The sequence below is a fragment of the Terrapene carolina genome, unplaced genomic scaffold (assembly GCF_002925995.2).
Source record: "Terrapene carolina triunguis isolate 2854851 unplaced genomic scaffold, T_m_triunguis-2.0 Scaffold247, whole genome shotgun sequence".
Taxonomy (NCBI): Eukaryota; Metazoa; Chordata; order Testudines; family Emydidae; genus Terrapene; species Terrapene triunguis.
The window spans coordinates 880920-894688 of NW_020664598.1; the positions used below are offsets into that span (position 1 = coordinate 880920).

Sequence of the window (13769 nt, forward strand, 5' to 3'; positions counted from 1 at the left end):
CAAGAGATATGGTCTACTTCTTATTTACATTAAAGGCCATTTCCACCCATTTTAAGTACTGTATTCTTTATTTTAAAACCAGAACAGGTTGAAGGAGCCTTACAGTAAATGAGAATTAAACCCTTGATGTCTAAGCAAGAAATGGCAGCAGAATCTAACCATTACCATTTATCGAAGCCCCTCACCATGCTCTGCATTGTACATAGAGAAACACAGAGAAAGGCATGGCCCCTACTCCAAGGAGTCTTTCCTTGGAAGACTGGATAGACACTAGTGCTCAGATATGTAACACACCAGGGATCAGAGGGTAAAGTGGGGCAGATAGAATCCTCAAAGAGATTTAAACTCTTTACTAGGACCTGTGGAAGAAGGTCAGCTTTATAAGGGATCTGGATGAGGAGGGAGAATATGCCTGATGCAAATGAGGTGACTGTTCCAGGGGAAAGTGGAAGGCGGTATGAAAGCTAGAGCTGGAGATGGCTACAAAGGGAGCAGTGAAACAGGAAGCTTGAGCAAAACAAAAGGAGCCAGAGGGAGAGTAAGAAGAAATGCAGGCAGGTGCCAAGCTGGGCAGGGCCTTGAAGGTGAGGTTGGGAAGCAGGTATCAACAACCTGGGTGTAGGGCAAGAGAGAGAGGAGATAAATGTAACAATGAAATTGTAAGGCTGGGATGATCAACCATGATAGAGAAGGGAAGGCTTGGAGAGGGGAGGATACGGACTTGAGTTTTGGCCAAAGAGTTTCGTTTGTTGTCAGGAAGAGGTAGATTTAGGAATGATCCACATAGTTGAAGTGATGAGAAAGAATAAGGTCACCCAAGGAGGAAGTAAAGAAGGAGACAAAGACCCCTAGCCAAAGAACCTTCAGGGACATGACAAAGAGAGGGAGAGGAAGTGGAGAAGCTACCACCAGAGACACTGAAGCAGCAACAAGAAAGGCTAGAAAGGCAAGAGAACACAGAATCACAAAAATCCAGAGAGGAGAGAATGTAGAGAAAGAGGGAGTTATTGGCCATATCAGATAGAACAGGGGTGGGCAAACTACGGCCCGGGGGCCGCATCCAGCCCTTCAGACATTTTAATCCGTCTCTCAAGCTCCCGCCGGGGAGCAGGGTCCAGGGCTTGTCCTACTCTGGCGCTCCAGCTGGGGAGCGGGGTCAGGGGCTTGCCTCGCTCTGCATGTGCCATGGCGCCACGTGGCTCCCGGAAGCAGCAGCATGTCCTCTCTCTGGCTCCTAGGCGTAGGCGCAGCCAGGGGGCTCTGCACGCTGCCCCTGCCCCAAGCACCGCCCCTGCAGCTCCCATTGGCCTGGAACCGCGGCCAATGGGAGCTGCAGGGGCGGCACCTGCGGACGGGGCAGTGCGCAGAGCTGCTTGCCTGCCCCTCTTCGTAGGAGCTGGAGGGGAACATGCCACTGCTTCTGGGAGCTCCTTGCGGGAAGCATCACCCGGAGCCTGCACCCCTGACCCCCTCCTGTGCCCCAACCCCCCGCCCCAGGCCTGATCCCCCTCCCGCACTCTGAACCCCTCAGTCCCAGCCCAGAGCACCCTCCTGCACCCCCAACCCCACCCCAGAGCCCGCACCCCCAGTCAGACCCTCCTCCCTGAACCCCAACCCCCTGCCCAGCCCGGAGCCCCCTCCTGTACCCTGAACTCCTCATTTTTGGCCCTACCCCAGAGCCCACTCCCCCAGCTGGAGCCCTCACCCCCTCCTGTACCCCAACCCCCAATTTCATGAGCATTCATGGCCCGCCATACAATTTCCATACCCAGATGTGGCCCTCAGGCCAAAGAGTTTGTTCTATCTCAGGGGTGGGCAAAGGATATGAAAATAAAGCAGTTGCCCATACACTTGGCCCACTGGGGACCATGGTGAGAGCAATCAAACATTGGCAGGTCATTGCAAAGCTAGCGGCAACAAGCCAAAAAAATGCTGTAGCAGCGCTTTGAACTCCTGTTTACCCACACACCAAGTACAGAATGAGCAGCAGCTATGAAAGTTTCCTGTACACATCACCTAACCCAACCTCTGCCACTTGCATCAACCCTATTCTCAAGGGACCAGTAGGAGGAGTTGGCGGGGGAAGAGGAGTTCAGCCTCCATTCTATTACATCCTTAGCCTTCCTGCTCAGACACCCCACGAAGTGACCAAATGGGGGATGGACAAAGGTTACAACAAGAACTGGACTAGGACTCCTGACCTATTTTACTCTGAGAATGACTTTCAGTCACTACTAGGGCTGCAGGATTGTTACGGTGGTGACAATGTGACGGACACTGTGCCTTTTCAGATGGGAGTGAGGGGGCATTGACAACACACAGCAGCATCCTCTGTCCCGGCACAGCAACCCTAATCCTGGCCAGGTCCCGGGCACAGGGGCTGCAGAGCCAGCTTGCCCCACACTCACTCTGAAGCAGCAGCTCCTGTCCCACAGGGCTGGGTCTGGTTCCCTGCTCCAGGGTGTTGCAACCAGGGAAACAGAGCCACAGTGCCGCTCAGGTTTGGTCTGGCCGTCGCTCTGTCATGATTCATACCCGTGACTTTACATGCCATTTCCCCTTAAGCCCATGATTTTTACTAAATTTACTATGACTGCTCTGTGATTTTTGATAAAAAATGCCACAACAAATCTGCACCCCATGTCATTACTGACCAGAGGCCTGGTTGGAGCCACTGACTTTGCAGGGCAAAGGCTCCATAACTCTTCTCTGATCCCCCAGACTCACTCAGCTCCCCTTGGAGCTCATTTCAGATTTTCACCACCCCGGCTTCCCCCACACCCATCTAACCTGCCACACCCCACATGACTCCCCTCCAGAGCTCCTCACTTTGATGACTCACCAGCCTAATCTATCCCTGCTGTGACTCTCCTACCTGACCACTGATCCCTACTGCATAACCCCACATAAAAGACTACTATCTCCTGCTGAATCCTGCAAACTGTCTCCTCTGCACCATCCTCTGTACCTGAGAGGTGCTCTTACCTCTCTGTACTGCAGGCATATCCAGCCCTTTCATTGGCCTTTCTGTGCTCTACATGCCTAATTGTACCCCTCCCATCCCACATGATTAACCAACCTCCTCTACTGCTGACCCTGATGACTTTCCTTTGCTGTTGAGCCCACCCACACCTTTTCATGCACCTCCATCCCTGCTTTATATAACCCCACATACAAGAACAGTCCTCCTGTGGCCCACCATCCTGCAATACTACCCACTCCGTTACATCTCTCAGACATGCCATCTCCTTCCATTATCTTTCACTGAACAAGGATCACCATCATTTTCCACTTTGCTCCACTCCATGAAGCTGACCACTCCCCCATTCTCCCTCCATAATGACTGTCACCTGCCTGCCTGACCACTCCCCTATTCCCACATTTGACTACACCCCCAACCCCTTCTGCCACTCCTCACTCTGCAAATCTGACCACTTCTCCATCTCCCGCTGTCATTACTTACTCTGTGAGCCTGACTATTCCCCAATCCCCCCTGCCATGTCCCATCCTATGCCTCACAAACTTCAAACCGGCTAATGTGGAACACCAGCAATCCAAATGCATGACAAACAAGCAATATGTGAAGCACCTGGATTTTGTGGCATGTCATACCATAACTGACAGATAACTGTTTTTAATTATAAAACCTGTTTTAAAGGATGTGTTCACACAATCTTAATTAAATAAGTTAGTTTTGTTTTTTTAAAGAAAAACGGAAAACCATGCTATACCACGTGCAACAACACAATATTCCCTCTGACTGAATCAGCAGCAAGGTTTAAACCCTGGGCCTTCACATCCCCTGCACAGACCTCTACCACTTGAGGCACAGAAGTTAACTGTTTCCATCTGTGTGGATTAACCACTAGAGGGGGACTTTGTAACTCCTTGGCAAAATGTGTGTAAACTATTTACTAGACAGCAGCAAAACACTGGCAACCACACATCCTAAATTCTGTCCCTGGCTCTGGGAGAGAAATGTGGTCTAGTGGTTAGACAGGGTAACCCAAGCACACAGATTTCGCACATTCAGTCTGAAAGACAGTATGACTCAGTGGAAAAGACTTGAGTCTGCCATATTAGAGATCTGGTTTTTATTCCCAATTCTGTCTGTGCAAAGTTTCTGTGAATTTATTTGAAAAATGGGGATTGAGAAGGCTAATACTTGACTGTTTTCCAGGGTTTGGTTACAACGCTTTGGTCAGTATTATGAGCTATAAATGCATTAAAATATAAATGGCAATCAGTAGAGGGGAGATCAGAACTCATGGTTTTCTCACTCCTAGCTTTCAGTAGGCACAGAGTATTTAGATAAGGAGTCGCTAACCTGCAGAACTGTACCAGATTTGGTGCAGCAAAACAGACACCCTAATTCGGCTCAAATGCGGAAGATTCTGCATAATCCAGTACACCAAAGAGCTCTGCCCAATTCTGCACATTTGATTGTCCTCCGCTCCATGTGCTTGAACTCTTCCCCAGTCCTTCTCCACCCTGGCCCATGCCTGACAACTCCCCATGTCCACCCTGTAAGCCTGACCGCCTCATCCCATGCCCCACTCTCCATGTCGGACTAACCCCCATCCCCTCTAACATGCCCCATCCCATATGCCTGGCCACCCTCTCTCACCCTACCACCCCTCCATCCCCTTTCCCGCCATGCCCATCAGAAAAGCTGCAAGCCACCGAGGTCATCATTACCACCTGAGTGCGCCCTCCTCCCATATTTAAAAGCACACACAATAATGCCATTTAGACACACTGCTGGACAGGCAGCCAGTGCACCAAGCCACCCCCTGCTCAGGCCTTGCCCCACTTTATAGCAGGCTCCCACCTGCACTGAGTGATGTTTCCCCCAGTCGGTGGGTCCGTACATCTCCTGAGGGGGGGGCATTTCAATGCAATAGGCACCCAAAGGGGCAGGGTTTCCCCCCCACCCCCCAGCCATTCCTTTGTATTACAGGCGCTGCAGCCCTTCTCCCCGCTCCTCGGGGCGGTGTCACTCCCCTGCCCCACTGAGGGCCCTAGCAGCAAAATAGCCTGGTTTGATCTCCCAGGAACAAAGTCATCGCCTCTCCCCTCCCCCACCAGCCGTAGGCCGCCGATCCCCGGGCTCGCTTGGCAGAAGCAACGGGCGGCAGGAGCATCTCGGCTGGGGACATGCGCTAATGCAGCGCCGCCTTCCTTTGGCAGCTACAAACGTCTCCCGTCTAGTCTTCCAGGCATTGATCACCCCAAAGTCAGCTCTCCCTATTGCTGGGAGGTTTCTCCCATCGCCAATATCGCCCAGCTCCCCCACCCACTTAAAAAACAACTCCCAGAAAATTTCAACAACAAAAAATCACCTATTTCCAAGAGTTTTGGGAGACAACTTAACCCCCCCTTTTTTAAAACCAACCGTCCACCCAGAAACCATAAAAAGGATCAAAGAATAAAAACAACTTTTCTTATTTGATGAACTTTCCAGCCCCTGAGAAATGTACATCTGAAAAGCTATTTCACAAGCATTTCTTTGCTGTTTCATGGGGCTTATACCCACAAGAGGGAAAACTGCAGGCAAAACACAGAGAAGGATAAAGCTTTGCAATCTTAAAACCACACCAACATAAAACCAATTACTATCCAGTGTTCACATCAACCCTACGGGCTTTTTTAGCTCGCTAGTAACTTTTAAACTTCACTTGCATTTTTTTTTTTCAAAGGAGGGGATTAGGATCTTTAACAATTATTTCCTGCAAGCCCCACATTTTTTGGTGGGAGGTGGCCTCGAAAATAAATCATTTTCTCAACTTGTTTTTTGCTACTGCAAAACATGTCCTCTATTTAATTACTATTAGGAAGGGGGGGATTTTGCTAGTGTAAACAATATTTAGCTTTTCTTCCTGTTTCTCAGACCTGTCCCTTTTATGTCTAGAGTTAGAGAAAAAAATCCAAAAATATAATAAAGGACTCACCTCTGCTTGGGTTTTCCCCCACTCACACTATGTATAACTTTCCTTGATAAATGGTATTATATTACTAGAGATATTATTAGAGTATTATTACAATTAGTAATAATAATAGTAAATGCTATTTAATTACAGAAGGAAGCATTCTGCTTCCGGATCTGCTGCCCCTGCAGCTCCCTCCATGTGCCTCCTGGTCTCTTTACTTTCATTTCCAGGTCTCTCTCTCTCCCTCCCTCAGCAGTAACAGCAGCTTCCCTGAGCTTCTTCTAGGTCCTAGTGGTAACCGGGTTCGTCTAAATAGACCCTTCCCTCATGGCGTTGGAAATCGGTTATTTGATTTTTACCAAGACAACTTTCTTGCTACCGCAAATGATCGCAGTGTTTGTTACGGTTGATATTATTTTGATCACCGATTTCAATAGTTTTTACTGCTCTTTTTAGTAAATACATGTACAATAACATAGGCCTGGAATCTTTGCATACACACTTGAGTAACTTTATGCAAGTAAGGCATCACATTGAAGTCAGCAGTGAGAGTATGCCACCTAAGAGGACCATCACTACATATCTGCGTGCACTGGGACTATCATATGCATGAAGTTAAGCAACTGCAGGTGCCTAAATTGATTGCAGGATGAGGGTCATGAAAATTAGAGATGGCAATTACCTAGTTCATAACCAGGGGTCTGGGGGCCTTGAGCAGGTTTCAGGGGGGCCTCCAAGCAGGGCCAGCATTAGACTCGCTGGGGCCCAGGGCAGAAAGCTGAAGCCCTACCACCACATGGGGCTGAAGCCGAGGTCCCTGAGCCCCAACACCCGGGGCTAAAGCTGAAGCCTGAGCAATGTAGCTTCGTGGGGGCCCCAGTGGCATGGGGCCCCAGGCAATTGCCCTGCTTGCTACCCCCTAATGCCAGCCCTGGCTTTTATATGCAGAAAATCAGTTATTGTGGCACAGATGGGCCATGGAGTTTTTATAGTGGGGGGGGGGGGGGGGGGAAGCTCAGAAACAAAAAGGTTTAGAACCTCTCCTTTACACTACACTCTTAAACTCTTTATCTCAGTACAAAAGACAAGCAACATATCCAATTTCAGTTATTTTCAAACTTCTAATTGGCTTCTGGTGGGGGCTGATTGTTGCTAGAAATATCAGCTGTGAAATACTTTTTGCTGCTTTTTCAAATCCATACATATTTCCAGTTTAGGCCCTGATCCCACATAAAGCTCCGTGCAGGCAGAACCCTGCATCCATGTGGAGCACCACTATCTACAATGAACTCCATTTGGATCCAACTCCAGGATGGGGGCTTAATCTAATATCGCTGGCATTTTTTTCCTCTCAACAATATTGTTTAGTGGCAGATGTTTCTCTTTGGACCAATTCTGAAAAGACAAGACATAACAGGTGGGTAAGACAACAAGAGGGGCAGGGTGGGGGTTAAAGAGGCAGGGTTAAGGGCCTAAACACTAAAAGACTGTGCACAGTTCTTAGCCAGTCAGGAGCAGTACTCCCAACTCATTAGTGGCTGTTTTAGCCACACATTAACATCTAATTTATATGTTGGCTCATATAGTTCCCCCAAAACTTTGCCAAGATGCCATCACCCTTAAAACTGCACAGAGGGACTGTGGTGGATGAAAACAACCTGCTGCACACAAGGCTGACAGTGGTCCCAATAGGCGCAAATAAGCAACACAGAAGATCTGCCCACTTCCAGAAGAAAACACCTACACCTGAAGTTCCTGCTGACTTAGCACAACTAACTTTGCAACATCCTTTTGCAGTGGCCATCAATGCATGATAGCCAATGCTGCCGGCCAGTGCCAATCTTGGATGAACAACAGAATATCAAGGCCGACAACTATGTCCTCACAGAGTGGCAGCATCTGTGGGATAGAGAGACAGGCATGCTGATGAATTTCAGAAACCCCAACTTACAGCCACGTGTTTGCAACCAGGGATGTAGATCTTGAACTAGGCTTCACAGACTGCTGACTGGAACAGCTAGAGCAGCTGCCAGAATGCAGAAATTTGACTTAGTCCAATCTTCACAGTGTGACCATGGGGCAGCGATGCAAATGGCCACACATGTGGTGGAGAAGTGCACAATTAAAAGATTGGAGGGTGGACTGCAACACCTTGCTGCCCTTGATGATGCAGCAGTAAGATGGTTGAACAATCTAGATATTGGCTTGCGACCCATACGAAAGAAAAGGACAACCTCAACCTGCCTAATAATTAATCTAGTTTAAACTCATCCTCCAGCTGTCCATGCACTAGGTTGGAATAAGGACTAAATTTTTCATACAAGAATGTTCAGTTTCAAGAGGGAAATACCCAACTGCAATCTGTGGGAGTCCTAACTTGCTCCTCCAACAACCCTTGCCTGTAACAGCAAGGTGCATCCAACAGTCACATGCCCTAATGTGTACTGCTCCAACTTGGTCAAATCATGTCTTTCCCCATTGGTTAACCCCAAGATTCTACCACCAGCAGTCAGCAGGGAAAACTATTCAGGCATTATCTATACACACAAAGGTTGTACTGCTCGATCTATAACAGTGCAGTTAAAGTGGTTCCACCCCCTACCCCCATCCCTAATGTTAACACAATTATATAAGAATGTTCACAAAATCTTGTTTCCCTCAACACAGTAAGATCAAACAACAGTAGGCAGTTTCCTTGCTCACAGTTTCCAAGCCTGCTTGTCCAGCCAGCATTCTGTCCAAAATAAGCCCTCTCTCTCCTGGCTTCCTCTTAGGACGGCATTACCAATGCTTCTCTTGCTATATGATCCTGACTTTCTGGTTGCTTTATACTTCTCATTCATATGGCTAAAATCCAATCAATGTCCCATTGTGACAATCTGCTGGGGTTCCCAGAATTGTGAGTACTTCGTCGAGTGATTGCACATGTCCATTTCACTATAGATATGTACACACCTCATGCACAGTTGTTGCAGATTTTTTCCTCAGCGGTACCTGTTGGGGCAGCGTGAGTGCCCTCTGGTGCCTCATACAACTGCTTGAGGTATAAAAGGCTGCGCTGCCCCAGATCCCCTCAGTTCCTTGCTTTGTTGGAGTTCCAATCTTTGTATCTGCAAGTCTTCCCTCTTTCAGTGTATATAGTACCTGCAGAGTTACTTTTCAGTCTAGGGTAATGTGTTTGTACTATTTAGATATAAGAACAAGTTAAGGATAGTAATTTTCTAGAGTGGAGTTATCAGTTAGCGGCTGGGTACCGGGCTCGATACCAGACTAATGCATCGTTTTCCTGGCTTCAAGGCCTGTCATTTGTGTAACAAGTCTATGCCAGTGAGCAACCAACACTCCAGCCGCCTTAAGTGTCTGGGATAGGCACATGTGAGTGACAAATGTGACATTTATAGAGGGTTCAAACCTGGATAAAAAAAGGACGGGGCTGGCAGACTCAAGTACCCGCTTATAGTGTCTGTGCTTCACCTGCCATAGGAACCTGCTCAGAATAGGTACTGAGCATGTCCAAATCATCTAGGAGTGCTCCTCCTGTTCTGACTGAATCCAGAGGCAGATCCTTATTGCCGATACCTAAGACAAGACAACGTTAAGTCTCCCATAGACTCAGTACTGGGGCTTTGAAGTCGACAGTGAAGGCACCAAGCAGAGGCAATATCTCAGAAGTGCACTCAAAGAAGAGGCACTCCTAGACACAGTCCATAAACCAGGGGGGGATTGCTGACTTGGGAGTCCAGGAAGGGTCCATTGATACCAATCCCTGAAGGACCGGTGTGCACCTTTTGGTACTGCAGACTCAGGAGCCCTTTCTGGTGCTGTCTACACCTGAAGCTTTTGAGGCAGCCAAAGAGTTCCTTACCCTGTCAGTGCCAGCTTCCCCTGCTGTTCAGGAATCTCAACCAGTACTGGAATTGGAAGTGCATGCCCCCATGGTCCTAGCGCTAGCCCCAGAGCACCATTCGGTGGCTTCTACAGTTGCGGCTCCTCTCCAGGGGTGCTAGAACAATTTGTATAGTGGGGGTGCTGAGAGCCAATGAACCAAACTGTAAACCCTAGATATGATGGAAACCACTTCAAGACAGGGGGTGTGGCAGCACCCCTAGTTCCAGCACCTATGCTCCTCTCCGTAGGGTTCCACCTAGAGGGAAGCCAGTGATGATCTCGCCAGAACCGCCATCTCCAAACTTGGAGCCAGTCTCCCCAGTACCAATAGGGTCAGTTCACCTATGGTCTGAGAAGTGGACTCTACATCAGACCCCAAGGTCGGATCATATGTGTCCCGACCTGAAAATGCCCAGTAGCCCCAGTGGGGCATCGGACCAATGTGGTACCGGCCACAGCCTCAGTACTCTAAGGACCAATGGCCTGCACATAACTGGGTCCCATCTCTATATCAATGGCCCTTTGGGGCTTCCCTCCACATTCTAAAGCCTCTATGCTCCCTTCCTGCCCTTCTACATTGGCTAGGCACCAGGAGCATCTGCAGCAATGTCACTGTCTTCCCTCCCCCAGTACAGGGACCAGTACCATGCATGGGGAACTGCATGCTGACAACTCACCTGTGGAGGAATTGGAGGAGGGAGGTCCTCAACAACCCTATGCCTCTTCTTCTTCGTCGCCTGATGAGGTGGTACCTACTTCTCCCACTCCTGATAATTTCAAAGCTCATCAAGACTTGTTGAGGAGGGTGGCTGCAGCTCTGGCTATGTAACCAGAAGAGGTGCAGGTAAGGTCACACAGGCTCATAGACATTTAAGCCCTAGGATAAGCCAACAGGATCCTCTAGGGTAGCTCTCCCTGTTAATGAGGCTATCCTGGAGCCTGTCAAAGGTTTATGGCAAACTTTCCCTTCCTCTCATTGCTAAAAGGGTGGAGAGAAGACATTATGTCCCTTCACAAGGATTTGAACATGTCTATAACCACCCTCCTATAGGCTCCTTAGTAGTCACTGCTGCTAATGAAAAAGAGAGGCAGGGACACCAGGCCTCTACCTGAAAGGAAAAGAATCAAAAAAGCTAGACCTATTCGTCAGGAAGTTTTATTCCACAGAAGGTTTACAGCTTAGGATCACAAATCAGCAGGCTCTGCTGGGTCGATAAGACTTCAGCCTGTGGGATAATATCCTGAAGTTCAAAGTCAAGCTTCCTGATGAGGCAAAGCGGGAATTGACTGCTGTGGTGGAGAAGGGCAAAGTAGTTGCAAAAGGAGCACTGCAAGTGAGCCTTGATGCGGCAGACTCTATGGCTTGAGCTATGGCTTCTGCCATCACTATGCGGTGTTCATCTTGGCTGCAGGTGTCAGGTCTTCCCCCGGAGGTGCAACAAACCATTCAAGACCTCCCGTTTGAAGGCGACTCACTCTTTTCTCATAAGACACAGAAGAGGCTTCAGAGCCTTAAGGATTTACAGGTGACCTTTAAGTCCCTGGGGATTTATACACCGGTGGCAAAAAGAAAGCTGTTCCGTCCATGGCAGTCCCAAGGGTTTCAGCCCTTCTTGCCACAAACCCAGGACCTGTCCAAAGAGAGGAGCAGAAGTTACAAGAGGCATCATTCTTCTCCTCCCATCTCTTCTGCAGCTAGACAAACTGGATATTCTAAACAATCATTGTGAGCAGTCTACCACTGACCAGAGTACCATCTTTCCACACCCCAATTTTTGCCAACCACTTCCTAAGTGCTTGGACCTGCATCATCATGGATCAATGGACCTTAAGCACAGTGGAACGGGGATACACCCTTTAATTTATTTCTATCCTCCCTTCCCAATCCCCTTCTCCGTCCCTCTTCAGGGACCACTCTCACAAGACCATGCTACTTCAAGATGTCCATTCTCTCCTCCTCATGGGAGCCACACAGGAAGTTCCCATATCATTCAGAGGGAAGGGATTTTATTTCCTTTGCTTCATAATCCCAAAGGCAAAAGTGTGTGTGTGTGTGGGGGGGGGGGGGTTGGAGGATTTTAAAGCCTATTTTAGATCTAAGGCAGCTAAACAAGTTCCTAAAGAAAACAAAATTCTGGATGGTCACTCTAGCATCTATTATCCCTTCCTTAGATCCCAGGGACTGGTATGCTGCTCTCAACTTCAAGGACGCTTATTTTCTCATGGTGATTCACCAGAGCCACAGAAAGTTTATCAGATTCACGGTCTATGGATCCCATTACCAATTTGCAGTACTGCTTTTTGGCCTGTTTACCTGGCTGCAGGGCAGAGGATTTCTAACAGTTGACCAGAGCGGTCAGGATGGGCATTTTGGGACATCTCAGGGAGGCCATTTACAGCGACAAAACCAAGCGCGGTATCTACACTGATACTTCGTCGATATAACTTTGCCACAAAAAGCTCTATGCCTCTTGTCAAGGTGGTTTTATTTTATCACCAAAAGTTCCATTGTAGAGTGTACACCTCCACTGTTTTATTGAGAAAAGCTGCCTTTTTTCAACGAAACTCTGTAGTGTAGACAAGGCCTAAGTCTCCATATAAATATCACAGAGCTTCCGGCCATCCATTTAGCTTGCATGGCATTCCTTCTATATATCAAGAGGCAGAATTTGTTGGTACTCACAGACAGCACGGCAGCCATGTTCTATGTAAAAGGGAGGCATTTGTTAAAGTTATGCCAGGCGTCGATCCCCCTTTGGCATTTCTGCATTGCCACTTCCATCAATCTGAGAGCTGCTTATCTTCCAGGAGTTCAAAACTCTCTGGGAGACCGCCCAAGCAGGTTGCTCGCAGGTCATCATGAGTGATCTCTTTGCCCAGATGTGTCCAGGTCCTTTTTCCAGCAGTGGGGAACTCCCCAAGTGGGCCTGTTTGCAACAAGAAGAAATAAAAAATACAATCTTTTTTGTTCCTGAGCAGGTCACAGTCTGGTTTCACTGACAGATGCTTTCCTCCTATCTTGGTCTAAAGGCCTGCTGTATGCATTCCCTCCAGTTCCTCTCTGGTCCAAAGTCTTGTCCAAAGTCAAGAAGATTCTGTTCACCTTATTCTAATAGCCCCAGGGATGGCCCTGTCAACACTGCGTTTTGACTCTGCTAGCACTATCGGTGATCTTCCAGGGCCACAGCCGCCTCCTTCATTTCAACCTCCAGGCCCTCCACCTGACCGCATGGATGTTTCGTGGCCAACAGCCTTGGAACGAATTTGCTCTAAGGGGATGCAGGAAGTTCTGCTAAACAGTAGGAAACCTTCAACTAAATCTGCTTAGCTTGCTAGATGGAAGAGATTCTCTGTTTGGGCCATACAAAGAGGTGTTCCCGCAGCTCAAGTTCCGATTTGCCATATCTTAGACTGTCTTTTGTTTCTGAAACAACAAGGGTTAGCTCTTAGTTCCATCAGAGTCCATTTGACGGCTATCCAGCTTTTCACCCTGCTGAGGATAACAAATCAGCTTTTTTCAAACCCTGTCTCCATCAGATTTCTCAAGGGTTTGCTCAGGTTATACCCACAGGTTCACAGACCAGTCCCACAGTGAACTTTAAATTTAGTTCTAGCAAAGTAGATGTGCCCCCCGTTTGAGCTGCTAGCAACTTGTTCTGTGTTATGTCTCTCTATGAAGGCGGCTTTCTTGGTTGCTATAACCTCAGCCAGGAGTGTATGGGAGATGCAAGCTTTAGTTTTAGAGCCTCCCTATACAATTTTCTTTAGCGACCAGGTTTTCCTTCAAACTCCCATAAGGAAGGCTAGCCCCCGGCTCTGCCTCTTCCACTCACCCCCTCTCCCCCGCAGCCAAATCCCCGAGACCCCTTGCCCCTCCCCTGCCCCCCGCTGCCTGGAGGAATCCCAAGCGCCCCCCACTTCGGCCAGAGGAGCCCCATGCTGACCGGAGGT

General features: G+C 48.5%; 1 protein-coding gene across 1 annotated transcript in view; it reads right to left on the reverse strand.

The window, feature by feature from the left end:
- ZC3H7B (zinc finger CCCH-type containing 7B) overlaps window positions 1–6127 on the reverse strand; it is a 65570-nt gene extending 59443 nt beyond the window's left edge. Inside the window, exons 1-2 of the mRNA XM_024200423.2 lie at window positions 5952–6127; window positions 5440–5547 (exon numbers count right to left, since the gene is read on the reverse strand). Of these exons, the coding sequence (XP_024056191.2) occupies window positions 5440–5521 (82 nt within the window). The 5' untranslated portion in view covers window positions 5522–5547; window positions 5952–6127. The remainder of the gene's footprint in view (window positions 1–5439; window positions 5548–5951) is intronic.
- Between the last annotated feature and the right edge of the window lie 7642 nt (window positions 6128–13769).